This window comes from Geospiza fortis, unplaced genomic scaffold, assembly GCF_000277835.1.
Source record: "Geospiza fortis unplaced genomic scaffold, GeoFor_1.0 scaffold213, whole genome shotgun sequence".
Taxonomy (NCBI): domain Eukaryota; kingdom Metazoa; phylum Chordata; class Aves; order Passeriformes; family Thraupidae; genus Geospiza; species Geospiza fortis.
In genome coordinates, this window is record NW_005054399.1 from 2,779,524 (window position 1) to 2,806,760 (window position 27,237).

General features: G+C 36.1%; 1 protein-coding gene across 1 annotated transcript in view; it reads left to right on the forward strand.

Moving 5' to 3' along the window:
• Positions 1-26,380, forward strand: part of PDPK1 (3-phosphoinositide dependent protein kinase 1) — a 38,851-nt gene extending 12,471 nt beyond the window's left edge. Inside the window, exons 8-20 of the mRNA XM_031061052.1 lie at positions 10,348-10,620; positions 14,270-14,312; positions 14,503-14,640; positions 15,942-16,086; positions 18,402-18,499; positions 19,257-19,332; positions 20,797-20,865; positions 21,360-21,456; positions 22,752-22,925; positions 23,330-23,547; positions 24,342-24,399; positions 25,332-25,484; positions 26,056-26,380. Of these exons, the coding sequence (XP_030916912.1) occupies positions 10,348-10,620; positions 14,270-14,312; positions 14,503-14,640; positions 15,942-16,086; positions 18,402-18,499; positions 19,257-19,332; positions 20,797-20,865; positions 21,360-21,456; positions 22,752-22,925; positions 23,330-23,547; positions 24,342-24,399; positions 25,332-25,484; positions 26,056-26,163 (1,650 nt within the window). The 3' untranslated portion in view covers positions 26,164-26,380. The remainder of the gene's footprint in view (positions 1-10,347; positions 10,621-14,269; positions 14,313-14,502; positions 14,641-15,941; positions 16,087-18,401; positions 18,500-19,256; positions 19,333-20,796; positions 20,866-21,359; positions 21,457-22,751; positions 22,926-23,329; positions 23,548-24,341; positions 24,400-25,331; positions 25,485-26,055) is intronic.
• Positions 26,381-27,237: the final 857 nt, after the last annotated feature.

A 27,237-nucleotide genomic window follows, 5' to 3' on the forward strand; every position in this document is an offset into this window, starting at 1 on the left:
GTGAGCGGGCGCTGCGGCCCGTGGGGCCGCTCTTGTCTCTGCTGCTCGCGGTCATTCTTCCGCCCCCCGCTCCTGAGTCGCCGCGGGTCTCCGTTCTTTCCCGAGCGTGGCCCGTTCGCTGGAGGAGGTGAGGCCGATGATGAAGGGGCCGCACCGCGGCCTCTCGCGGACCTCCGTTTTCGGTTCCGGTACGGGGCGTTGGCGTGGCTATGCCGGGCCGTCTCCCGGCGGGAGAACAGATGTTGTTGCCTTGTGGGAGCTACCTGTCGCTCTGTAATCGATTTCTTTTGTAGTAGGAACAAACGCGTGAGGAAGATCGCGAGGGTTACAGTAGGACGCCGTTTCAAACGCAGTTGTTTACGTTAGTCTGACAGCGTAAACTCGGTTTGTGTGCAGTGGCATATCTAGAAGATGGAGTTATAAGTGGTATACAGACGTGGTAATGGTAAATCTTCTTTTGTGTTGTAAGTTATACAGTTCAGCTAGCATAGACATTCCCTCTTGAAAAGAAAAATAACCACCAGCTTTCACACTTTGTAGTGTTGACAAAACTACCTGGCAGTGATATGTTGCTTATCCTCGTGTGCATGCTGCTGTGCTTTTGGGTCTTGTGTTCTGTCAGTTGCAAATTGCCAAGCTTCATTCTGAAACACTTAAAACCTTTTCATCAGTTGGAATTGGCTAAGGAGGATTTTCTATGGAAAATAGCACAGCAGCGTTGATTCTTGACATGCTGTTTCAGTGTGCTCTCCTGTTCATGCTCAGTGATTTTTTTTTCATCAGGGTATTACACAAAATCATATTTATTGATGAAGATGAGAAGTACTGTGGGAATAACTCTTCAGAACACATAAATGCTACATTAAGGAGTATGAGATAAACCAGTTTTTGATTATTAAAGGAATTAGTTTTGCTTTATTGCTAGTTGATACTGCTCTATAAAGCTGCTACTTAGCATCAGAGAGGACTTCTGTTTACTTGGACTCTTAAACAGAGAGTATGCTTCCATTTGTGTTTCCGCTCTTGCTTATTGCCCATCTTTTTTTGTTTTTTTTTTCTCAAAAATACTTGCATTTCTGTTTCTTTTATATGTACAATTTAGGTCCTTGCCCATAAGAAAAACATGCAGAGAGGGGAAAAATTAAGAACGCAACTGCTGCCTATTTAGGTAAAAATTAGGATATTTTGTCAGGATAATTCTTTTTAATTCCTTCTCTTCTATTCTATTTAATATTTTCCTGGTCAGGTGAGTGTACTGACAGGCAGTACCAGATACAGGTGGCCCAATTCAACTAACCTTTTTGTAATTAAGATGAGATCAAATATGGGAAATCCAGTATTTCTGAGACTGAGCAAGTTACTGTTAATGTTTATGTGATGGAGTTAGTGACATAATGAGTTCTGTGATGACTGAATTGTAAATGCATAAGAGGGATTAGGGAGTGGAGGTGTGAATAGAGCACAGTTTTGAAAGGAACATTCTAGCAATTCTCTGCCAAAACAGTTTTCTGTATTTTTGTATGCACAGACAATTCCTAAAACGTTCTATTATTTTCTGAAGATGTGACATAAGGAGGGAGTTGTACTTCTAAGAAGGAAAGTATTTTAAGCTTTAGTTGCAGATTCCAATGTGATGTTATTTGCTGTTAATCTTATTGTGAGTATATTGGGTCTCAAACCAAGAAGTGCCCTTCCTCTCATAATGAGAAGTCTGGAAGTATTGTAATTAACATCTTCATCTGCAGCAACATCTTCACTGTACTGTTCAGCTGCACGAGCAGTTATTAGATTCTACCAGTGTTTCTGACCTGATAAAGCCTATAGTGTAGTCATGGATGTGGCTGAACAAAATTGCTACCTTCTTTTTATTCCCCCAGTGGAACTAATGTGAACTACACTTTTCAAAGAACTGGGCCTGCCGAGCTTACGTAGAGTAAGTTTTGCATCTATGTTAAGAATTAGATTACACTATATTAAGAGTTCTGTTTGTAGTTATTTGTACGTGTAAAACTTCCTGATACATACGTAGGGAAAACCCTTCAAGCCTGTCTATTTAATGTTCTCTTCTCTTCTCCTTCTTTTCATGATAAAGCCATAACTAGTCTTTATCAGTCATGTATGGGCTTTTAACTGGGATAGGTTTTCAGTAAAGTTCTAGACATCAAATCCCTTACCAAAGCAGGGTACAAGAATAGAAAATAGTAGAAGACAAGGATGTTAAAAAGGTGCTCAAAGGTGGAAAAATCAGAAGTTTTAAGAGGAGCAGTTTTATATGCATTCATATTTCTAACATTAGAAGTTCTTAGAGCTAGTGGAAAGGACATGATCCGCAGAATAATCTGAGTGTAATAGGGATGTTCTACTAAACAATGATTGTATCACATGGGTAGGCTTCTTTTTTAAACAAATTTTTCTTTAGGTTATTGATCTATTACAGTGCCAGAAGTAAAGTTTAATTTAGCTCTTGAAACTCTGCAGGTAGATTACTGTAGCTGGATGTTGTAAGATACTCTGTAGGCTCAGGCTCCAGTTAGAAGGCAGCATTGCCAGAAAATCTTGGAAAGGGATGCTGACTACTGAGGTACTTGCAGGAATTTTTGTACAGAAGGCATGAAACCAGGGGCACAATCACTTTATTAGGCTGAAAAATGTAGTCAGCTGGCAAAGTAATAAAAATAAATTTGGTCTGAGTATGTGAAATATTTTAGTAATACCTATTTTTTAACAGTAAACGTGTGTTTTTATATATGTATTTGTCAGAAAAGCTATAGGGATTGGTGTAGAACTAGCACATTTATGGCATTCAGAAAATATGCGAGTGGCCTTAATTTAGAAAACACTATGTTTGAAAGATAAAATCATTTTCCAAATTCCTCATATTGGACCTTTCCAAAGAATATGTATGATGCCAAGGAATTATTTCTGGTATTTCAGATGGAAAAAACTTTCTTTGCAAGTGGCCAGGTTAGATTATGTATATGTAATAAAGAAGGAAAAAAGGGGAAGAAGCAGATTTTCCTCCCTTCCCACTTCCCTTTCTGACATCTTATTTGCAGGTAAGCTTGTAGAAACTTACTGTAGTCTAAAGCACCTGAAAGGACTGGAAACAAAATACACAAAGCTAGCTATTTGGTCTAGAACCTTATTTTTCACGCCATATGAATTCTGCTCAAAATTGCTGTAGGAAATAAGTGATTTGCTGTGTGGTTAAAGATTGAACTTGAGAATTGATTTCTGCTTTAAAAGACAAGCTGTAAATACTTCACTTGCAAATATTTTATTATTCTTTATGGTGAAAAATTGCAAGGATTAACTGGCTTAGAGCATTCTTATGAAAAAATACTAAATTCAGTGTTTGGTTCTTTAGTAATCCTGCAGGAATTTACATTTCTTGACTGTGCCATGAATCCTTCGTACATACACTCCATCTATATACTGCCACCTTGGTGTGTCTGCTTCTCTGTTCTTCACCCCAAGCTGTTCTCTTTGCCTCCTGTAGCTGCTAGCAAGGAGCCTGGCATAGGAAACCCTTTTGTGTTTGCTCGGCTGAGCCCCCATCTATGCCATGCAGCACCTGATTATCAGTATGCCTTGTGAGGTAGCTGGTGGTGTATCCTGGGATCCAGACTATTGCAATCACGGACGGCTTTTGTTTTCCTGTGAGCTAGCCTAGATCTGTTTATGTTAAATTAATTCTCAGTGGTTTGTTTACATTATAGCTGTTTGGGCCGTAGGCTGACTTTAGGTTCTTGGAGATTTGAGTGGTTTCCTGTTTCTGATTTGTTTTGAAGTACTAGACAGTGGAAGGAGGCCTTAAATAGTCTGTTTCTGAAGATGATTGGAACTTAATGCTTTGCTTAGCAGTAGAGGAGGTTAGAGGGTAACTGGCTGATATGCAGGTTCTTATAAATCCTTTCATTAGCTTTAATCTCTGCCTGATTTTTGAATTATAATCTTGGAAGTCAGTGGCAAGAAATACCACTGTATGTAAAGCGGTCAAATTTAGAGAAGGACATTTGCATAAACTAAAATTTTGGATCAGCATTGCTTGGTATGTGAAAAATTAATTTCTCTAGAAGCGAAAATGGTCTTGTGGATAAAATACCTTTACTCCCTAAAGGCCAAAACAATCTAAGAATGTAGAGGTGTTCTCTGTGCTTCCAAAGCATTGAGCCTCTTGGCTATATTTTTGCTAATATAATATGAAGCTGATATCCTCATTAATCACTTATGGATGAACTGTGTTATGGATTTACTGCGCAAAGCAAAAAATGACAGTAGATAAACAGTACTTCTGTTTACCACTACTGCAGAGGTACAAGCCATTTTAAGTAAAATAGTATGTTTCAATAGGGCAAAGCTTGAAGCTTTCCTTCCATTAATTTGTACAGTCTTTAATCTGGAAATGTATTACCAGGACATGGTTTTTTAAAGCTCTTTTATTGTCTTTTAAATTATGGTTATTCTATCAAGATATTTTGTTAAGATATTTTTGAGGGAAACAGTTTTGTGCAGTACTTCAATGAGTGCTTACCTTTCAGCATTAGAGAGATTTCAAATGACACTGGGCATGAGGGTGAGCATAGTTGTTTTGGTGGGTTAGAGCCTAGACTTTAATCAGTTAGTATTGCAGTCTGTCTGGACAAGAACAACAGAAACCCACACCTTTTATGCAGCCAAATGCTTTTGAAATTTGCATGGTTAATTCATAAAAATGGTCTTTAAACAACAGTTTTTTCATGAGGCAACTTCTGAGATCAAAAAACTTCACCATAGGTAGATATGACTTCTGATTCTCTTGCAAAATGAATTTGTGTCAAAATAGTTTTTATAATTGAACTATGAGATTTTAATATGTTCATTTAAATATAGTAGTTGGTAACCATTTATGAACCTTGATCAAAGTATAGATTTTGACAAATTGTTTGGCTTCAGACTGTTTTGCTGACTGCCAAAGTCAGTTTCTTCAAGATATGTGGTGTTGAAAGGGCAGTTTGTTGGCTTATGTGCTAAATTTTAAGCTCTCTACAGCAATCTTTGCCATTTGATGATGAGGTTCAAAAGAGTGCTGATGCAGCTCTATGTAACATAAATGCAGACCACTGCTACATGAGATCACAAGATGAATGTTTGATGTTAATGCTTTTTAAATATCTACAAATAACTAATACATGGAGTGGAGTTTGTTTGCTGCAGTTTGACTTACTATTGTCTTCAAAGAACTCTATAGAAAAGTGTGTCCTGTCTTTTTTGTTTTTTTGAGAGGGGTGTTTGCTCTTAGAAGTCATGTTGAACTTCTGTCAAGCTGAAAGTGCGAGCAGAGTACATGTCTTTAAATTACTGTGATGTTTTAATATGTCTGTATGTATTTTGGTGTCAAAGTTAACCTGTTAAGTGGGTGAACAGTTAACGAGCTGTGTGATGCATTCGAAGTACTTCTGAGACTTGGCTTACTGTGAGTTTTGTCTTGTTCATTACATGCTTGATTTTATGTTACAGTAAATAGACTGATAGCATCTAGTGACCTTTTCTAATGAACGTTTTTTTCTCTTTAGGCTAGTATTTTAATTACTTAAAGGCAATAAAAATGTTGGCAGATAGATGTACTGTTGAATTCTTGAGATTATCTGACAAACTTCTAAGCATATTCAAAGTGTATATAAAGAGAAACTGGCATGCAATGGAGTTTCATTAGTCAGTATGTTGTTTCTCTCTATACAGATACATGTACAATTGGTTAATAGAAAGAGGATGCTGTTGGTCACTTAGCAGAAAGTCTGACAATCCATTTTTAGACAGACATCCAGAGCATAAATAGACATGAGCATATAAGGTCTGAGAACTGATGTTCAATGCAATTTATGAAAGCACACTATCCATTATTGCTCTGGGTTTTCTTCATTGAGGGCGCTTCATGCTGGTGCAGCAGCAGAATTTATGAAAGGAAAACTGGTGTTAAATATTGATAGGGATCACACAATAATCATTACACTTCTGCAAATAGCTTCTATATGGGATTGGTATTTATTGGTGCAAACTGTACTGTGCTCTCTGCACTGAAATGTGAGGCCTTTAGTTGGATTTTGTTACTCTGAATCAGTGGGTTTGTATCTTCAGTTTCTTGTACCTGAACTACACTGCTTTTGCCTGCAGTCTCATTTTAGGTACTATGAGGCATAGTTTGAAGGTATATATTCAGGCCCATCTAAGTATCTGACCTGATCAGTTGCTTTTTCTTTTGGAATATGCCGGAGCTCTCAGTGTAACTGTGTTACACAGTAACCTTTGAACTGGAGACTGTCACAACTAGGTACTGGGGAACCTAGAGAAGGTTAACATTTTAATTGTGGGATATGAGGGGAGGAGGCCAGTGGAAAAGCTGTGTGTAATATCTGTTAATTATCCCTTTATCCCTTCTGATGCTTTTTTTGAGATATGAGATGTGTGTCACATGCAGTTGGTGCATCTTTGTCAACCCTCTGAAACACCAGTGTGCCTTGAAAAGAATATATGAAATATAACTGCTTAGCTTTTAGTTTTTTCGCTTTAAAACTCTATGTTGTCAATGTTTAAATTGTAAGCAATACAAAGTAAATTTCACTTTCAGAACTTTTGGCTTATATGACAAGGTCAAAACTGTTTACAAAACGGCTCAGACCAAACCTGTCTAACTTAAACTGCCTTTAGCAGAATCTTGGGTTGTGCCAATCTTCCAGCTTATAGTCTCATTAGCATTATTTATAATCAAAACAAATGTACCAGTTGAGGTTTAAAGGTCATGTTGCTTTGTGTAAAAAAAAATACTTTCTGTTACCAAGGTTTGCTTCAAAAAAATTAGCTTTATAAGTAGTCAGATTAAGAGGTTTTATGATCATGTCTGTCCTATGTCTTAATGCAGCTTGAGATTCTGTAATAGTCAGCAGTCAGACTTAGTGTTATCAGACAGCTGAGAGGTCAGCATCCTGTTCATACTGATTTTCTTTGTAATAGATCTTGCTAGTAGAATTTCAGCAATAGCAAAGATGTTCTCAGTCATCTTCAGTGTTCAACAGTGTTCAACATCCTGTCACTTAGTACAGAAGTAGGGGATATTGGAAGTTTCAGAAGCTCAGTCTCTAAAAGTATTTTTTTGCTGCTGTCAGTGTTGATAGAATGGTCTCAGGAAAATAGTGTTGCAGATTTTGTGGTGGGATAAAGCTAGTGGGTATGCAGTTGTAGTTGTAGTTGCTTTAAAGAAGTGTGATATGTGTTTGATGCATATAAATACATTAATAGTTGTAGTGATAGTGTAGTTGTCAAAATGAATTACAGAGGGAAAAGGTATGAATCCTTTTGGGCGGTGGGGAAGAAAGGATCATGTTTTTCCTATCTAGTGGGTTTTTTGCATGGATAAAACATGATCCTATCTAGTGGGTTTTTTGCATGGATTCCAGTTTACTGAAGTTTACTTCTACTGTTTGCAGGCAAGTGTGGAAAAGAACAGTATTAGTACTTACTTCATGTATAAATAGAAGGAATCCTGTTTCTAGTTATTTAGTGAAAACTACTTGACGTTGATTTTTAAATGACTGTTGATCTATAGTGCCACATATATTCAGCAGATTTGTTATTTTCTTCCTTGAAAGATTTTCAAAATCAAGTATCTTGCACTAAGAATGAAACTACTTCTGTATGAAAGTAAATGAAAAGGAAAACCCTTAAGGGTTTGGGAAAGTGATGTTAGAGACTAGTTTTTAAAGAGATAACCACTTATCTAGTAATTCTATCAGTATGGTCTATGGTGATACATGACATGCAATAGGTCAGTCTGTTGTTACCTTGTGAGGATCTGTGCTTTCACTGACTGCCAGCTGAGAAATGTTGATAATTGCTAGAAGGAGAGCATCCTCAAGCTTCTGAGAATTGCAGATGCAGTTTAGAATATTTTAAATTTCAGTTACTGACTTTGTATCTCACTAAAAAAATGTCTGCATCTGGCAGAAGAAAGATCTTAAGTCTGATTTTTACAAAAGAGTAAGGTACGGGGTTATATCAGATAAGTTGGCCTGTATTCTGTCTTAGGCATATATGAAAACCTATATGTAGAGGCATATATGGTTTCTGCAGACATGTTTTTTGGAGCCTTTCAAAATAAAACTTAGAAGGTAAATAACACAGGAGAAAATACTAAAGAATATGTGGAGTGTGAAAGGGCAAGTGTAGGAATTATCTTTTTCAATAAACGTTGAGGTGCAGACCTAGTTACATAGTTCTGTCATTTCTTAGGTAACTGATCCTTTTAAATCTATTGCATGTTCCTCTGTCCTGCTTGTTCCTAATCTTGACTTTCCTTTGAGAAAGTCAGGGGACTAATTGATGTTATACCCTGGCCGAAAATAACCTTCTTTTCCTACAAAGTCCATTACTCCTGTCTCTTCCCTCAGGATTTTTCTATACTTGATATTCATTGTGACTTAGTTTCAACTACTGTGTAATGAAAGACACTGCATCCAGCACCTTTTCCCCCCTTTCTCACAGTGCTCTGATGCTATTGTAGTGGATGTTTTTCTTGCTAGTTTGCTTTTTCAAGGTGATCTTGCTAGCTGCACAATCTAATCAGACCACCACCCCCCCCCCACAATGCTACTGCTTTATGTACCTGTAAAACCTCATTTGTGACTGGTGCCAGTTTATAATTTAGATCCCGATATTTAGTCTGTGTGTATGTGTGTTTTATTTACTGTATTTCATTTAATGGGATGGTTTTTATACTGGCGTCACTTCAGTTGCTGAGCACTTATGCTTGTGTCAGTCTTGCTGCAGTCTTGATGGGAAAGGGTACAATCTGTTTTTAATTCTAGCTAGTATGTATCTTTAGACACGGCTGCTGTGTGAGTAGCGTCTGAAGGAGAGGTGATTCATCTGGGATATGAAAATTCTGGGGACAATAGTCTGCAGAAGGTGTCAGCTAAAATATATGCATATAAGGCATAAAAGGAACTGTGACCTACAGCACATACACTTTAATGTGTATGTGCATAATAATAATATCAGTTTTAGCAGTAAACAAAGGCAGCTTTTCTCTACTGCACGGAGCACAGCCAAGTGAGGAGTCGCTTATTTGGGAGCTAGGTTCCTTAAGACCATGTGCATAAGTGAGTGCCAGTCCAACTCCCTTCCAAGGTGGTTTCTGACTAAAATGCAGAAAACGGTTTCAAATTGAAATTCATGAGGTAAAAAAATTCTTTTTGTGAGAAGTAATTTTTAATTTGGTAGCATGGTGTATGTTACAGACTCTCTAACATGGTTGTACAATACATCTGTTTTGAGATTCGGTGATTTTCATTAAGTCATAGTTTCATTCTGCTGGATGTATGTTAGAATACTGAGATTTGTAAAATGGCATTAACTTTCTTAAATATTTCCTCTTGTACGTTTACATACAATTTTTTGTTTTGTTTTGTTAGTGGTAGTTTAGCAGAGCTCTCCTATTTGTTTGTGTTTTCTGGCCAGTTTCAAGTAAAACATCAGAAGCAGTCCCTGACAGACCAATTGTGGTGTATTACCAAAAGGGGCAGAAAGCAGCTTCACGAGGTTCCTTGATCTTACTTAGGGAAAATCGATAAAAGGGTACCAAATGACAATTTGCTTTGTATATTACATTAATCAGTTTTAGGAGTGTGTCATCTTGTATTTGCTGTTTTCTGGGCTATATTTTTGTTTTGCAATTGGATTGTCTTTATGTGGCCATATGTACAATTTAAGTAGTGCCATCTCCCTTGTTTTAAAAGGTCATTCTTTCTAACCAGAGCATTCTTCAAAAAAAGTTTTAGGTATTGCTGATTATTAAACCCTCCACCTGATCTGCCTTTTTATGTTATGTCCTTCCCCAATGTGTGCTAAAGTGAAATTTCAAGTAAAAAATTAAGAATGCGTCCTTTGTCTCCATTAAACTTTTCATGTGTTCGTTTAGAGTTCATTGTAACTTGGATCTCTGAACTAATGTTACTGGTACATACAGGTGTTTATTGTATGACTAGAAATTTAAGGTCATGTTATTCATAGGAGAAGATGCCATGAAATTTGATGACTTGGTGTTAGGAGCATTTTTTTGAGTTTAAAAAAAGCATTCTTGAATTAAAGTGTTCAGATGTTTGACCTATGGCTATATGACAACATGACCTAAAGAGAGTTATTTATCAAATTGTTGCCATTTCCAACATAAATACTTTTATTCCCTCCTAAAGAGATTTTTAATGATAACCCTTTCAAAGAAGAATTTTTATGAACCTTGTATGGAAATAAAGTACAGTTGTGCATGGGAATTATGTCAGATATGGGAATAATAGTTTAATTTTCTCTTTACAGTATGATGCTGTTCCAATCCAGTCAAGCGTGGTGTTATGCTCCTGTTCATCCCCTTCAATGGTGAGGAACCAAGCAGATTCCAGCACTCCACCTGTCATTTCCACTTGTGGCAGCAGCAGACACGCATCTAACATGGAGGGCACAGCACCCGAATCAAGATCTAATTCAAACTCCTTGCAGCAACATACAGGACAGCAGCCTCCACAGCCTCGAAAGAAACGACCTGATGACTTCAAATTTGGGAAAATTCTTGGTGAAGGATCTTTTTCAACGGTAACTTTACTTTTTATAAGAAGTGACAGATATCTTAGATAAACTTGAAAATTTGTTGTGTAAGATCGATGAGATTGAAATGTGGAGAGAACAGCTTGAAGACTTAGTGGATTTAAGCTTGACTGTTAAAATTAAGAGTCACCCTAAATATGGGTGGTGATTTTTTTTTTTTTAAGCTCCTCTTAAATTGATCAAAAGTCCTGTTGTATCCTAATGACTTGATGCTTGGATGTTTAATCAACATTGCTTTCTAATGTAAGTGTGATAGCCATAATAGGTTATGTAAAAAATTCAATATAAAGGATTGGAACTGATCTAGGAGCTTGTGGTAAAAACTATGTGATGTCCTGTCTGTGGCAGGAGGTACTGCCAGATGCTTTCAAAAGAAAGAACACCGATACTTCTTCAGAATTCTTACTCAGCCCCTAATCCTTGAGGATTTAGTGAGTCACAGTCAGTATGTTTGTGTTCAGTAGCCTTGAATGGTTTGTATCTCACATCCACAGCATTGCACAAAAATGAATTACTTAAGTATTACCTTCATGAATCCATGAAGCATTTAATACTTTCATTTGATGGTTTGGTAGTTTACCAGTTGTAAGACAATAATATTTCTGTATCTTTTTCATACGATCCTTATTGTGTACGGTTTTTGGTTGTAGGTCTCTAAATGTTGGGGTTTTCTGGTTCTTCCAGTACAGCCTACTGCAGTGTTTAGGATGCAGGCCTCTAGTACTTGTCAAAAGTAATTTGCACTCAAACATGTAGTTTGCATAATTTGCAGGTTTCCCTAAAGCATCCAAGAGAGTTGTTGTGGTTTGGGTATACCAGGACACTTCGCTTCAGTAGTACACTTTTCATTTCTGCTTTTGGTCTCTGAAAGTTAATGCCATGTTCCATGTAGGTAAAGAAATTCATAGGGCTTAGCCCAGACTCTGAATAAACTTTGTCCAGCACTCTGCTGCCTGTCTCCCTGGATGGCAGCACAACCTTCTGATGTATCAACTTCAGAGCATTTGATCTGTGGGGTGTGTATCTTTATGTTGTCATCAAAACATCTTGTTAAAAAGCATATGATTTTTTCATATTAAACACAGTTGTAGACTCAGAGATCTGACTGTACTCCCCAAGATCCTCACCAATATTCTAACTAAAAAGTGTTTATCTCAAAAAATAGGTGCCCTCATATTAACATATATCCAATGACAGCTTCAGATTAAAAAAATATTTTCTTCAAGGTCATAATGAATGTATTCCATTTTCTTGGACTTCTGTTAAGCTGCCACAAGCTCTTACTTAATGCCAGGGCTGCATTTTAAATTCAACAGAGATATACATGATGTGGCTTCAGGGTTTTTCTTCAGAGCACTCTCCAACTTTGTGGGATTGTATTCTGCAGCTGCAACTTCTTGGTCCCATGCCTGATATAAACAAACACACAAATACAGGGCCTTCTACTTGTTGTTCTGCTTTTTTAAACTGATGAGAATCTACTTGCTTTGTAGACAGCTTTAGGCTTCTTTCACAATAATATCTGCTATTGGTGGAAAAATTGTAGTTCTCATGATTGAGGAGGCATGTTGTGTAGCTCACCTCTTTCAATATGTGGGTACATATATATTCCACCTTGGTTTTGTCTCCACCTATGAATGAGGCATTTCTTAAAAACAGGAGCTCTAAGGAAATATGATTGTCTGACCAAAACCAGTTCTTAAATGCAGATTTAATGTCTAGCAGCCTGAAGTATTTGCTTAAGTTTAGAGTGGGGCTTGGTCATGATGTATGCCAGGTATGTTGGCAGTTACTTTTGCTTTGTAGCCTCTGAGGGTTCTCTGCTCTATCTCCTCTTCCTCTCCCCTTCCTTTGATTTGGGACGTTTAACTACATTTCTTGCCTTGCTGTTGTCTGAATTTGCAACTTACATGTTTACATGTTCTGTGAATGCTTTTGTTTTTCTGTTCATTTTATGGCTTTTTTTTAAGCTATCCAGTTAATGTCTAATTTCTTTCTATAGAATTTACATTCCTTATTGATATTACTTCTTCCCATAGGGTGGATAAGATTCAGGCCCCTGGTAAGAGGCATTGTATTAATATGTACCTCAGAGGTGTTTTCTGTTTGTTTGTTTTTTGTGCATATCTGCCGTGATTTTCTGGATTATTAGTTAGGGGGAAATTAAGATATATGGTATACTCAGATCTGATTGGTGAGGAAGGAGCTTGAGGGTACCAAAGTACTCCTGCTATCAGGTAAGTGCTCAGTGTACTTAGAACGCAGCTGTTCCATGTCAATGTATGTGGGTAATACCTGTGAAATACAATGGTAAAAAGTTGGACACAGTGCAGGACTGGAAGAGAATCAGTCTTTAGCTTAATTTGCCAAGATATATTTTCATCTGTGTCAGCTGATACCTTCTGCCATCTGAGTATGGTCTCTGTTTATGTGGGGTTTTATTTGATAACTGCCTTTTAAACTAACCTGCTTTCAGAAGCTTTCATGGTAGATGTGGTTGATGAAACCTAGTTACAAAAATTAGAAAAGTTAATAACGTTCTCATTCAGCTGCACATCTTATCTATTGTTAGGTGTATACACAGAAGGATCTCAAAAATTCCCTATACAGAGAGGCAGATGTTAACAGACTGGTTGTTTGTAACATTTCTAATAGAAATTTTCATTGATGAAATACTGTAAATTTCAATATGGTTTTAGGAGATGAAATTTTAAAGAAAGTTAAGGCTGCCTGTTACTACTGAACAATTTTCTAGTACTAAAGAGTGCAACTGCATGCACCTCTTTCATCTGAAAAAGTGCCTTATTTAGTTTTCCTAAATACCTAACATTTAGCGTCAAGTGTGTGTAGTAATATTTTGGAGTACTCTGTTATAACTGATTTTGCAAGCAAGTCTGGTGCAGTGATTAAAAATATAGTGTGAAGTTGAGATTTTAGCAAGATGTTGAAATGGATATAAACTTAAAATGAGAAAAACAAAGAACTGTACTCATCTATTGTTACAAGGTTATTGGTTGCATTCATGCAAGAAGATTTTTCAGATTGTCTCTAAAATTGCCTTTTATGGAGTTCAGTCTTGAAAATGAGCCTGGTGTTCCTCCAAAAGCATTTATCTTTAAAAATGTAAACCTGTTTGCCTGAAATTTCATCCCTTGCTTCTACTAATTGGAAATCTTCTGTTCCTTTTATTTCTTTTTCTTAACAAACTGTAAATAATTGAAAGTTCTGTCTCACTTCTTACTTTTGCTCATCTGGATAAAATTTATCTTTCAATCTTTGCCATCTGTATTCAGGAAAGTACTATGACAATTACTTTTATAAGTATTCCTCAGTGTACTTGTTGCTTTTTGTTTCCCCCTTTAAGAAAGTTTGGCAGTTTACTTTGACTTGCATTATAAACTTCAGAATTCTTCTGGGAAAAAAATATGCGGTATTTACACTCTTACATGCGTAAGTCTTTTGGCAAAACAAACATTGATCAGCTGAACTGAATTTCTGCAGAAGTCTTGCTGAAGCCAGCATAATATTGAACACATGCTTAAATATTTTGCTGTGTTCCAAATACCTACGGGAAAAAGAATGTTAGTGCCTGTGTTTAGTGGCCAGTAACAATATGTTTTCTTTCCTCTGACAACAGGTTGTCTTGGCTCGAGAATTGGCAAGTTCTAGAGAATATGCCAGTAAGTATTGACTCCTTTAACATGAACTTTTTGAAAATAAAGTGTCAGTGTAGTCCAGTTATGAAATACCTGTTGAAGGAACAGAATTAGTAGTTTCGCATTAATTAAATGTAACCAAAAAACTCCAAAACAAGATGGGCTTAATTTACTTGTACCTCTTGCATTTTTACTCTCTCTTTTCTTCATTAAGTTAAAATTCTAGAAAAACGTCATATCATAAAAGAAAACAAGGTACCATATGTGACACGAGAGAGAGATGTAATGTCCCGTCTGGATCACCCTTTTTTTGTGAAACTCTACTTCACCTTTCAGGATGATGAAAAGCTATGTATCCTTTGCATATTGAAACTTGCTGTAACATTTTCTTAAGACTAATAACAATGCCCAGTTTTGATTCCTTAAAAAGTGGTCTCATGGAAATGATGGAGGTAACTTAAGGTATTTAAAGTATCCTGGTGTATGTGATGTAATTTTTGTAGTCACACTTTTAACAGAAATTAAGCAGATGGAATGAGTGGGTCCTCTCAGAGAGAAGAGTAAGTGTCTTGTGAGACAGGGGGAAGCAATTAAACAAATTGTCCATGTGGTAAATGTTGAAGGGTGACTTGTAACAATCCAAGTTTAAAAATAATTTAAAAATTCTAAATTGGTTGGAGGGGGGAGGTGGGATGTATGGGAAGTGTTTCAGAAGTGTTTCATTCCTGATGTATATATGTGTATATGTATATCCATCTATCTATCTGTAGTAAAACACAGTAATTCCTGCATTTAAACTAGGGGTAGCCAGCTATATTTCCTACTAGTTTCATTTCTACAATTAGGGCTATTATTAAAATTTTTATGTAAAGATGAAGATGCTTATAGAATAATATGAATCATCTGGGCTGCTGTTTTCCCAGCTCTCTCTAGCAGTAATTGCGAAGTGCAGTTTCATTCTGGAAGCTCATTGCTTGGCAGTTGGCTTTGGGTTGTGGTTTTTTTTTGGGGGGGGGGTTGGGTTTTGTTTGTTTGGTTGGTTGGTTTTTGCTTTTTGGGTTTTTTTTGTTTTGGTTTGGGTTTGTTTTGTTTTGTTTTAAGAAAATGTTAATTATGTGAACTTCCTCTTAAACCTCCTGCTTGGAATTGGCTGTGCCAAGCATAAAGGTATAGATCAGTCTATTTCTGGGGTCAGTAAGTAGTTTTCTGGTTTTCCCAAAGGCTGCTAATAGTGCTGGCTAGACCTATATATCGTACAGTATGAGCTCACAGGGCCTCTTTTGTATTGAAAACACTTGCTCTGGTACTTTCCAGGTGATGGGACAATTTTTAACTTCTATCAGTTATTACTGTAAATAACTCTGAGGACAATTATGTATGTCATTTAAATGAATTATCCAGATAATTCTCTGGAAAAACTATTAAGTTAACCCTTTATGTAGTTTTTGCTTTGCTAAGAAATTTGGACCCATGTCCTAGGTTGTTGATATATTTAAGAAATTGCTTGGGCTTGCTACTTGTAAAGTTTCAAATTAACCACCTTCTTCCCTGTTGTTCATGTATTTTTAGTAGTATTCTTCTCTTTGGAATAAGATTGTGAGGATTTTTGTTTTGGAGTGGCTTCGAGATAAACCTTAACTAAGTTGCATTCAGATTTTGGACTTAGCTATGCCAAAAACGGAGAGCTGCTAAAGTATATACGCAAAATTGGCTCATTTGATGAGACCTGTACAAGGTTTTATACTGCTGAAATTGTATCAGCCCTGGAGTATTTGCATGGCAAAGGAATCATTCACAGGTAATACAGAGTTGAGACAGACATGCAGTTGATCATGTTAGAGGTGGGTTTTTTCCTAAAAATGTTCTTTGTGAAGCTAAAAGCAAAATCGGATTTTTGTGGAAAGCTAAAGAGCACAAATTGCATTTGATCAGCCCTAGCACAGTTAACATCAGTAGTTAAACATAGCAGACTTGAGGAGGAGAGCCAGTCGCTGTTATACCAACTGTTGGAGCAGGAAAAAGTAAGAAAACCTTCTGGCCTTGAATTAACATTACCAAATGCTTGTCTTTCAAGCTTCATCGGTTGGCCTGAAAACCAGAAACTGACTTTTTGTTTAACTGCTTTTTTTCCGGTGCTGTTATGTTGCAAAAGTAACTAGAATTCTTTTTGCGTGTGGCTTAATGTGTACTATATAATCAAGAAAATTAATCTATATCAGTTTTCACTGAGTAAACAATTTCCACAAAGCTGCACAATAATTAGGTAAGTGGTGAAGTTAGCAAAGTTTTGAGCAGTACTTACAAAGTTGTTCTTGATGTAATATATTGTTTGGATGGTAATGTTTTGTCATTAATGTTTATTAACTAAAGCTTTAAGTGCTAGACATCTGAGCTGCAGAACTTCTTTTTGGGTAAGAAATTTACTGTGTTTAGGTTACCAAGCGGTTGTCATGGGACACTAGATGCTAGTTGGCAAAAAAGCTGACTGGTTATAATTCTGATAGCATTATTTCTTTCAGTTATTACAAAAACAGTTTTTCCTTTTAAATAGAATTTTTTGTGAAATAATTTGAATCTAAGGGGGATGGATGTGGAGCATACTGAAAGCATAATACTTTCTACAGGGGCAGGGGAAAAGTTCAAGAACTTCCAGTTTCCCTTTGATTTTATAGTTCATGTGTTTAGGCTGAGAGGATGCTTATAAAATGAATGTGGCGTGATTGTCAGTGTTACTAACCCTATATTGGAAACCTCCTATTGGAGAAGAGCTGCTTTATACTTGTTTTTATATGAAGGACCCTATGAGGAGGTCAAAAAAAACCAGGAAAATTGTGCAATTGGAGAACTTAGTATGAAGTTTATGAGGACACAGCTCTAGCAATGCCTGAAAACTCTTGGGATTTTTTACTGCCTGAAGAAATAGGACATGACATAGAACCACTTTAAGATGTCAGGCTACCCTGGAAAATTTATTACAGATATCTCTATGTATTTATATATATAACTATAGATCCATAATCTAGTATTAATGTAGGTATAGGATATATTATATAAACAGTATATATGAAGCATATATAGAGTACAATATATCTACATACATACATATCTGAAAAAAGCTCTACACAAAACTGGTAAGGAATCCATTCCATTCACGTACTTTCTACCTCTCTCATAGGACAGGCATAGGAAAATCAACAGGATTTTTATGGCTTGTTGCTCTCTGTGGTAGTTTCCAGACTTTAAATTGTACAACTCGTACTTTTCCATAGTAGGGGACTTTAATCTGAAGAAAATAGTGCTGCACAGTGATTGACAGAAACAGCTTTCAGTTTTTACTGGCTTTTTCTTACCAGTCAAACAAAACAATTCCCATGCTCCTAGATTTCTTTATGAGCATTCAAAGATTCAGCTTAGGAGGGAAGTATGTAGGGTTTTTTTGGATCAGCTAAGGAAACTTGTTGCAAAGGCATATCATACCAGTGTAACTGAATGCTCTTAAGTTGTTTCTAATGCAGCTCTTGACATCTAACTCTGTACTGCTATCTATTGTGTTTGTGATACTGTGAAGTGTGATTTTATTCAGAATCAGAGGCTGTGTCTATGCAAATAGTAGGCATGCATTTGAAATGCAGATTATGCATGGAGGTGATCTACCTTATCTGGTCAGGACATTTAGCTGGGGCTGGGTTTGCCAGTGTTTGACTAACTGGAGTTTTGCAGTGAGGAAACAGATGTAGAAAATCTTAATGCCATATCAATCTGTCAGATGTTATTTAAATTAAGGCTTTGGAGTGAAGGGGCTTGGGGTTTAGTGTGTGTTTTTGTGAGGTGGGGTTTTTGTTGGGATTTGTTTTGTTTTTGAAATTTTTGAACATGTGACATACACAGTAGCATAGTTTTGAGATGATTATTTACGTGATGTTTAAACAAAATGTTAATGGATTTAACAAAATGTGTTAGTCTTCAGGTTGACAGCTACATGTTAGAGCAGCTGTTGAAACAATGTTTATAGAATGTTTGCATCATTTATTATAGCATTATGTACCTCAGTCACTAGACAGTTTTTCAACTTTAATTTGTATGCTGTTGAATATAAAAATCTGTCTTTTCCAGGGACCTTAAGCCAGAGAACATCTTATTAAATGAAGATATGCACATTCAAATAACAGACTTCGGAACAGCAAAAGTATTATCTGCAGATAGCAGACAAGGTTTGCCATTATTCATTATGTGACACCAGTAGTTATAGCAAGTGATCCTTTGAAAATGTACATGTGTTTTATGTACCAGATTGTAACCTTCCAATGGCATTACCTCACCTACATCACTAAAGGATCTTGAAACAGTTTTGACTGTCACTACATAGATTATATCAGAGGAGGTAGTATTTCGTGTAGTGGAATACCAGCTAGATTACCAAATAGACTGGGAAGTTGAACTACTTCAGGTTGCTTAGTTTTCATTTGCAAGACAAAAATACAAACAAATAGGTACCATGGCTCACCTGATACAGTAAGTTTTAACTCTGCTTATGTGTTTAACTCCAGTGGCTGAAAGAATTGCACAAATATGAAGATGGTAGAATTAATGTGTCTGCAGTTGTTACTAATAGCCTGTAAATAGATGCTGCAAACAATGCTTGAAGAAAGCACTAGGCTGAACTGAATTCAACTGACATTTTTTTCTTAACTGTAGCAAACTTGTGTTGGTATATTTTATAACTAAGTACCTAAATGCCTAGCTTCTTGAACCAAACAGGTATCACTGAGATTGATTTGTTTCTTCCAAGCAGGTTTTGTGTATAGTTAAAGAAGTTAAATTCTCATGGGTTCTTTGCAGCATTATGTAACTTGCAGTGGATTGCCTTTTGGGTTTGTTTTTTTTTTTTTAAACTGGGTGGCAACAGGGGAGGAAGAGGAGTATTGGTTTATGCATAAGTATATGTTTGCTTATTTCTTTCCTCAACAGCACGGGCAAACTCATTTGTAGGGACAGCACAGTATGTTTCTCCAGAACTGCTGACAGAGAAATCTGCCTGTAAAAGGTGAGGGCTCTATATTCCAGAACTTTACTGACTCTGTCAGGAGACTGTCAAATGGGGAGGAGTGGATAAATCAAGCAAGCAAGCTTAGTATTTTAAAGAAACAAGATGCTTGAGTATTTTAACAGAGCTTGAAAATGTTTTTCTTATTAAGTATTGCTTCTTGTCTGAGGGCTGGTTTCCTCAGTTTATCTACTTTTTTGGGTTCTACTAAAAGGATTAGATGTTTTTGGAGAAGGAGGTGTGTAAGGTGAAGTTGGATTTCTCACCCACAAATAAATCAGAAAAATCTGTTATACAAGTAATATAATTGTTTTAATTCCATTTTATATAAGATTGCTCAAATACGGTATTTCCTGCTGTAGGAACAACAGAATGTCACTTGCTGTTCAGTTAAGGAGAAGGCTGCAGCTTTCTTTGACTTGTATTTAGATCAACTTGCAGTTATGTTTCCTAAACTGTACTTAGGATTTGCAAAGCTTGTCTCTCTGCCTGGTATGAGTGATGACCTTAAGAAATTTCTGAACTCATTAAAATTGTTTGTTGATGGTATCCTACTGAATGTGTATATCTATTTTACTGCAATGATGGAAGAGTAAGCTAGTCGCTGACAAATCAGAAGTTACAAGGGTCATTTATGTGAATAGGTGTAGTAATTTGTGCTAGCGTTTCTTTAAGTGATAGAGATACTATCAGACTTTTCACATCTTCTTTTAGTGAAGAACTTTTGACTGTTTTGGCTAATGGAAAGATTTAATTAGAATATCATCTCCTTTTAGAAGTTGCATGATGCTTCACCTGTACAGAAAACTCTTAGTTTGAGTAGTTTTAAGTATTTTAGTCTTCCATGAGGATTTTGAAGCTTTAAGCAAATCTATGGGTAGCTTACTTCAAGGTAAAATAAGTTAAAAGTGTTCTTTCAGGCCAACACACTAAAGCTTAACTTTGCTTTACCTACCACATTAGAACATAGGTTTTCCTTATCATTATAGCCTTTCTGTTTGTGTCTTAAGAAAAGCTTTAAGTAAAAAAGGTTAAAAACTGTATCGTAATATATTCTCCTTTTTAAAATCAAATATTAAGAGGAAAGTATTTTAAATCTGAAGGGGCATATATTGAATGAAAGTGGATGCATCCTTGAATTATCATGTGGATTATCAATATTCTTTTCAAAGTCATTAGTTACCCATTATTTTGACTGAGAATTCACCTGTCTTCCACTTGTGCTTGGAGTCAGTTTTTGTGGGAGTATTACTCTACAGTTTTTTCTTTTAAGTTGTGTTGCTAGCCTGTTCTTCTGTCAAGGGCTAAAGTAAAAATAATGTGGAAAATATACAAAGCAGGTTTGTCCACTGGGTTCATGCTATGTTTTAAGTAGCAGAAGGTTAAGAATTTTTCTTTTTAGATTTCATTTTAAAGATTTCTTTTACAAAAAAGATTCTGTGTTTTTTCCTCTTTGTTTTGAAGCTCTGACCTCTGGGCTCTGGGATGCATTATATATCAACTTGTAGCTGGATTGCCTCCATTTAGAGCTGGGTAAGAGATTTGAGCTAATTATTTACATATGGATCATAAATATATTGCCTCTAATTGGATTTTTACCGTACTAGCAGTTCTGAAGTATTTTTCATGATGCAGAGCTGGTATTAATGTCATGCTGCTTTTATTTGTCCTTTTTGGTGTAATGAAGTTGCTTAGACAGCTATAACTAGAGCTCCTGAGGGAGAGGTTCCTTTAAGCTATCCTAGAATTTCACATGTAATTTGTGCCATGATGGTAACTATATAACTGTATGTGAAGAGGTTTATAAGGCATATCCTCAACACTCTTCTGTTGAGTCATTTGAGCTTTTGTTGTTATTTCTCAAGTATCTGGTGCTTACAGGATCACAGTACCCCTTCACCCTAGGAAGATTCACAGGAACGTAACTTAACTTGTAGATTTTTTGTTTAATATTTGTCTGGTTTATTCAGGTTAAGGTGAAAGAACCATGGAGAACTAATAAGAGTTAATATTTTTCTCTTCTGCAGAAATGAATATCTTATATTCCAGAAGATAATAAAGTTGGAATATGACTTCCCAGAAAAATTTTTTCCCAAGGCAAAAGACCTTGTGGAAAAACTGTTGGTAAATATTTGTGCTTTTCTTCTTGAATGTACTATGCTTGTTTTGATTGATTTTTTTAAAATAACTGACCAAGTACCTAAATGCCTGACTTCTTCAACCAAAAGGTATCACTGAAATTGATTTGTCATTAAATGGTTTGATTACGTTGGAAAACATTCAGCTTATGTAGTTCTCTTTTCTGAAAGTTTCTATGCACTCTTGCAAATCTTATAATATGAACATCTGTGAGCATTATTGACTGTGTAGGGGACTGTCTTGAAAATCAACATCTGTTATTAAATGACACTTTGATTTTTTTTTTAAACCTGAATTCTAACAAGAATTGTTAGAAGGACAAGGAATGTCTTTCTGTGAAATGGAAGCAAACAATTCTACATACTGTGCATTGCAAACAGAAATTAAGATTCAAATACTTAGGCTTACATAGTTCTCAGTTTAATTGGTTTTGAGTTGTATAAAGGATCATTTAGTTAAAAACAGCATCCTGTACATCACAGGCAGATATATTCATTACAATATGAATCCGGTTGCCTTGCATTTTAGCCTTCACTTAACATGTCTCAATAGTATCAGTCTAAGAATTACTATGCCTATGAAGGTTTGACAAGAAGGAAGAAGAAGTAGTTCTGTTCCATGAGTGAGATTATAGTCATGACACTCAAGTGAATATGCAGAGAACATTTTAGGTGTTACAAGCTTTTTTAAGTTCAACAGTCTATCATATATTAGCAGGGGATGGGGAGGAAGCTCTAACCTTTGTGGATGATGATAAATACAACCTAAAAGGCCTATTAGTGCATTCCCGTGTCCAAGTCCAGTTCTATGGCCAAGCCAGCATCTCCTGAATGGTGAAGTCCAGGTTGTATTAACCTGGTTGTATCCTGAGAAGTGTGTCATTTTGAGGTCCTTGAGAGGCTGATGTTTAACACCACCTGTAGTTTCCACAGCTTCTTGCATCACTAGAATGGGATGGTGGACTAAACTTAAAAGGAGGTGTGCTTCATCAGGCCTTCTCTGTATGTTTGTTTCAGTCTTTACAAAGGAGCAAAGCCAAAAAATTGTGTCAGCTTAAAGAAGTGCTCCTGTCCTTAGATCTGTGAGCTGATCTAATACAAAACGTTGTGGACAAGACATAGTGACAAATAGCATCTTTTATTAGAAACAACCTCCTTATAGTATGCTTAGGGCAGGGTGACAGACTGGTTTTACATTTTCACATGGTGCTTTGCAAATGTGAATAATGCTTGCCCTTTGTCATTATTTTATGCAGCTTAACTTAATTTTAATTTGCTTAGGTTCTAGATGCTACCAACCGATTAGGTTGTGAAGAAATGGGAGGATATGGACCTCTTAAGGCTCACCCCTTCTTTGAATCCATTGTGTGGGAGAACCTACATCTTCAGACACCCCCTAAACTTACAGCATATTTACCTGCTATGTCAGAGGATGATGAAGACTGTTATGGAAATGTATGTTTGTCTACTGCTGTATTCAGCTCTGATGCTGCCTGAGACTTCCATTATAGCATAAATATTGAATACCAATATAAATAAATAATATAAATATTTTTACTGAAACTATGGATTAGTTATATTTTAATTATTAAGAATGTAATAAATGTTGCTAGTTAAATTTTTACTTAAAGCAGCATTTGTTTTCTGATAAAGTGAGTATTTTGAAAAAACAAGGCTAGCTTGCTTTTGATCAGTCATACTTTTTTGCATAGAACCCTGCTGATCTATAGGGAATAGGCTGGGATTTGGCCCAAAAGCAAAATGAATTAAAGCATGCTTAAATTAAAAGCCACAGTTTAGTGCAAAATAAGCTTTTTAATGAAAGACATTTAATTACTTCATTTTTTTTCCTCCTTTAGTATGACAATCTCCTGAGTCAGTTCGGTTGCATGCAAGTTTCTAGTTCTGCGTCTTCGCATTCACTGTCTGCTGCAGAGACAAGTACACCACAGACATCAGGAGGAAATATTGAACAGTATATTCATGATCTTGACAACAATTCCTTTGAGCTGGATTTACAGTTTTCTGAAGACGAAAAGAGGTTACTTCTGGCAAAACAAGCTGGTGGAAATCCTTGGTAGGATCTTTGAATGTAGCTAAATAACTTGCACAGCAATAAAGAATCCTGGAAAATAAGTGATTTTGATTCAAATTAATATTTGTCAATCTTAGTATTTTCAAGTAAACAATTAGCAACTAGATTTTTCTTGGCTTCTATTTTTAAAGCAATAGCAGCAAAACCCTAATATTATATTTCTAAAATTTACAAGGTCTAGAAGATGATGTAGAGTGTATTTATAAGATAGGCAGAATGACGCTATCCAGTGCTGCGGAGTCTTTGCACTACAGTCCTAAACTAGAAGAGGTTCCTCTTTTTTTACAGATGCCATAAGTTGTTGGAATTTTTTGCATGATAATATTCTGTGAATATCTAACCAAAATGCCTCCAGACTATGTAACAGCATTTCTTTTAACTCTTTAGAGAAGTCTCTCATGTGTGAATTTTTGTCATTGTTGTTGTTCCGTGCCGGGGGGGAGGGGGGGGGGGCTAAGGGGTTTTTTTTGTTGGTTGGTTGGTTGGTTGGTTGGTTTGTTTGGGTTGTTGGTTTTGTTTGGTTTAGGTTCTTTGTTTGGTTTTGGTTTTTTGTTTGGTTTTGATTTTGGTTGGTTGGTTTTTTTACCCCCTGTCAAATTTTAGAAAAAACTCACTGGTCTGGGCTAAGGAAGAGTCCAAAACTCATGTACTAAAGTTGTTCAGGACTCTCATGGAAAAAGACATGCTAGAGAGTGACATGAAAAACTACTTGATCATTATAGCTGTTTCTGTGAAAGAATTACTTCTGGAGTAATAGTTATTTTTCTTTTTCTAAGGCATCAGTTTGTAGAAAATAACTTAATCCTAAAAATGGGTCCAGTGGACAAAAGAAAGGTAAGGGCTTTTCTTAATTTCCTGTAACAAAATTGAGCCGTCAAATTTTTGCACAGCTGCAGCGTAGATGAGGAGCTTGTTTTAAAGCTTCCTTGTTTAAACAATTTGTCACCTATAAACAAGTTATTTCTAAAAAATCAGTGTATTCTTGTAAGTAGATTGATTTTTGTTTTCCTTGATTTAGTAATGTGCTCTTGATTTCTTGGAAAAGCCTAAGTAAATCTGCTATTGATGCTTTCATTTTGAGATTGCAGCAAATGCGATTTGCTTGTCCTCCTCCTCCCAATCTGATATAATCTAATAAATACTTTCTTGATGCATATCTGAATGTGGTTTGAACCAAAAATGCCAAAAAATTATCAGTCTTGTTCTCAACTGTGCTTTTTTTCCTGGATCTGAGTTTGTGCCTTTATCCTGAAAGAGGCAGAGGTGATGTTAGAACAGCTTTAAGTGTTAATTTCAGCAGTTTACAGAATAAGCAAGGATAGTCTGCATCAGCTTTAGCAGAAAGAAGGTTCTCTTTCATCTAAGTTAATACTGGCTTCTTTGTAGTCTTTTCTACGGAAGATTTTCTACGTAGATTTCTACGAAATCTATTGATTTCTTTGAGAAATAAATTCTGCTTCACTCTGTGCCACTGGGTGTTTCAGGTTTTGCTAGAACTTGAAGATACTTTACTAAAATAGTACTTGTGTTTTGCCATGTAGTAGAATAATGCGCTGCAACACCCTAAAAAAGGAGTGAGGTCAAATAGGTAAAGTAAAATTAAAGACAGCCCCCAAACCCAAATATACCATCCTAGCACTGAGCTGGTTTTATCCTGCCTCTGTTGTTCAGTTCAGATGTGTAAATTTACATTTTTAATTCCCTCATGGATTTTGCTGGGGTTTGTTTGTTTGTTTTTGCATTGCTGCTTCTACTTTTCTTGTTAGGGATTGTTTGCACGTCGGCGCCAATTGCTGCTTACGGAAGGGCCCCACCTGTATTATGTGGATCCTGTCAACAAAGTTCTAAAAGGAGAAATTCCATGGTCTTTAGAGTTGCGTCCAGAAGCCAAGAATTTTAAGACATTTTTTGTTCACACGGTAAGTTCATTTTCTGAATTTTCTTTGTAAATTGCTCTAAGGTCCTTGGGCAATTTCTGTAGGTTATCAAAAAGATTTTTCTGAAGAAAATATAGATTTTTTGATACAAAATTTCATAGTCCTAATTTAAAACAAAACTAAACAAAAATCTGAACAAAGTCAACCAACAAAAAAAGCACAAAATCCACACCCCCAAACAAAACTGAATAATAATAAAACAAAAAATCACACAAAATCTCACTCTGACATACATGTTTATCACAAAACTGCAACTGTATTTTAATTATTAGTGTTTAAATTAGCCATAAGTGAATTTTGGACATTCTTAATGACTTAACATTTAGCCCTCCTTGTATGTAGTGAATCATGAGAGGTGTATAATATATTGTCAGTTGACTACTTAAAATGGTTAATCACTAATACATAATGTTATATAGCTGTAATTGAATTTAACTTTCAGAAAGTTAACGAGCTAATTCTGAATAATTATTTTATTGGTAGGTGCAGAATTACTACTGCTTTTTAGTTAACCTGTGTTTGGAGTAATCATTAAAATGTTGTTCACTTATAGCCAAACAGGACATATTACCTGATGGACCCAAGTGGGAATGCTCATAAATGGTGCAAAAAGATACATGAAGTTTGGCGGCACAGATACCACCAGAATGCTGCAAAATAGTAAAGCTCATCCAAAATTTCCCAGTTTCCCTACTTGCTGCTAGAACTCCGTGTGCAGCCGATCAGAGGAATCTTTTCAACCCACCTATTACCATCTCAAGGGGAAGCATACGTCTGAAATGTTCTTGGTTTTGGGGGGTTTTTTGGGTTTTTTTTTTTGTTTGGTTTGGTTTTTTTTTTGTTTGGTTTTTTTTTTTTGTTTTGTTTTTGGTTGATGTTTTGGGGTTTTTTTTTGCCTTTTGGTTTTGGTTTTCTTCTTTTGTTTGTTTGGGTTTTTTGTTGTTGTTTTTTGGGTGGTTTTTTGGTTGTTTTGTTTGTGTGGTTTTTTGGGGTTTTTTTCTTTTGTTTTTTTGGGAGGGGGTGGCTGGTTTTTTTTTTTTTAAGAAGAAAAAAAAGGAAGAAAAGCAAAAACCTAATGGAATTCAGGGTTGCTTTGCTCGCTCTTTGTGCTTCTGTTGAGGCTTCCACATGCATATCATTGCTGTGAAGATCTTGCTTTTGTGCACTTCAGTTCTGTTTCTGCTGCAGACTAGTGGATAGGCCTTGCATTACCAGCTTCACTTAAGATGAGTTAAAACCAATCCACACGCACACATGCCGAATCATGTACCAGCCTTGCATTTTATGGGGCTGGAGTTTTCTGTGACTCTCAGATTATCATTAAACTGTGTTTCGTCAGGGAGCTTTTATATGCCTCTTCTAAGTACCACCTCTTTGTTTTCTCTTCCTTTCCTCACAGTCCCCCAGCTTATTGGTATATGGCATTTATAGCCAGATTGGTTGCACCCTTGTGTAATTCCTAACATAGTTCTGGTTGTAGGATTTGTGTGGTACTATAGTAATTATGTGAATGAATCAGATGTGTTTGTCTGGCAGACAGGCTCCAATGATAAAGCTTTTGAGAGAGTAAAATGCTGAACATAGCACTGAAATTTCTAAAATTGAAATGTTGGCTTCTGAAGCCTTTTAAACATTAAGTTTAAATTTTAATATAAGTCATATGTGTGATTAATCAAGGGACAATAAACTTACCAGCATGCTTTTAACTAATGCTAACTAAAAGAGAAACTAGTTA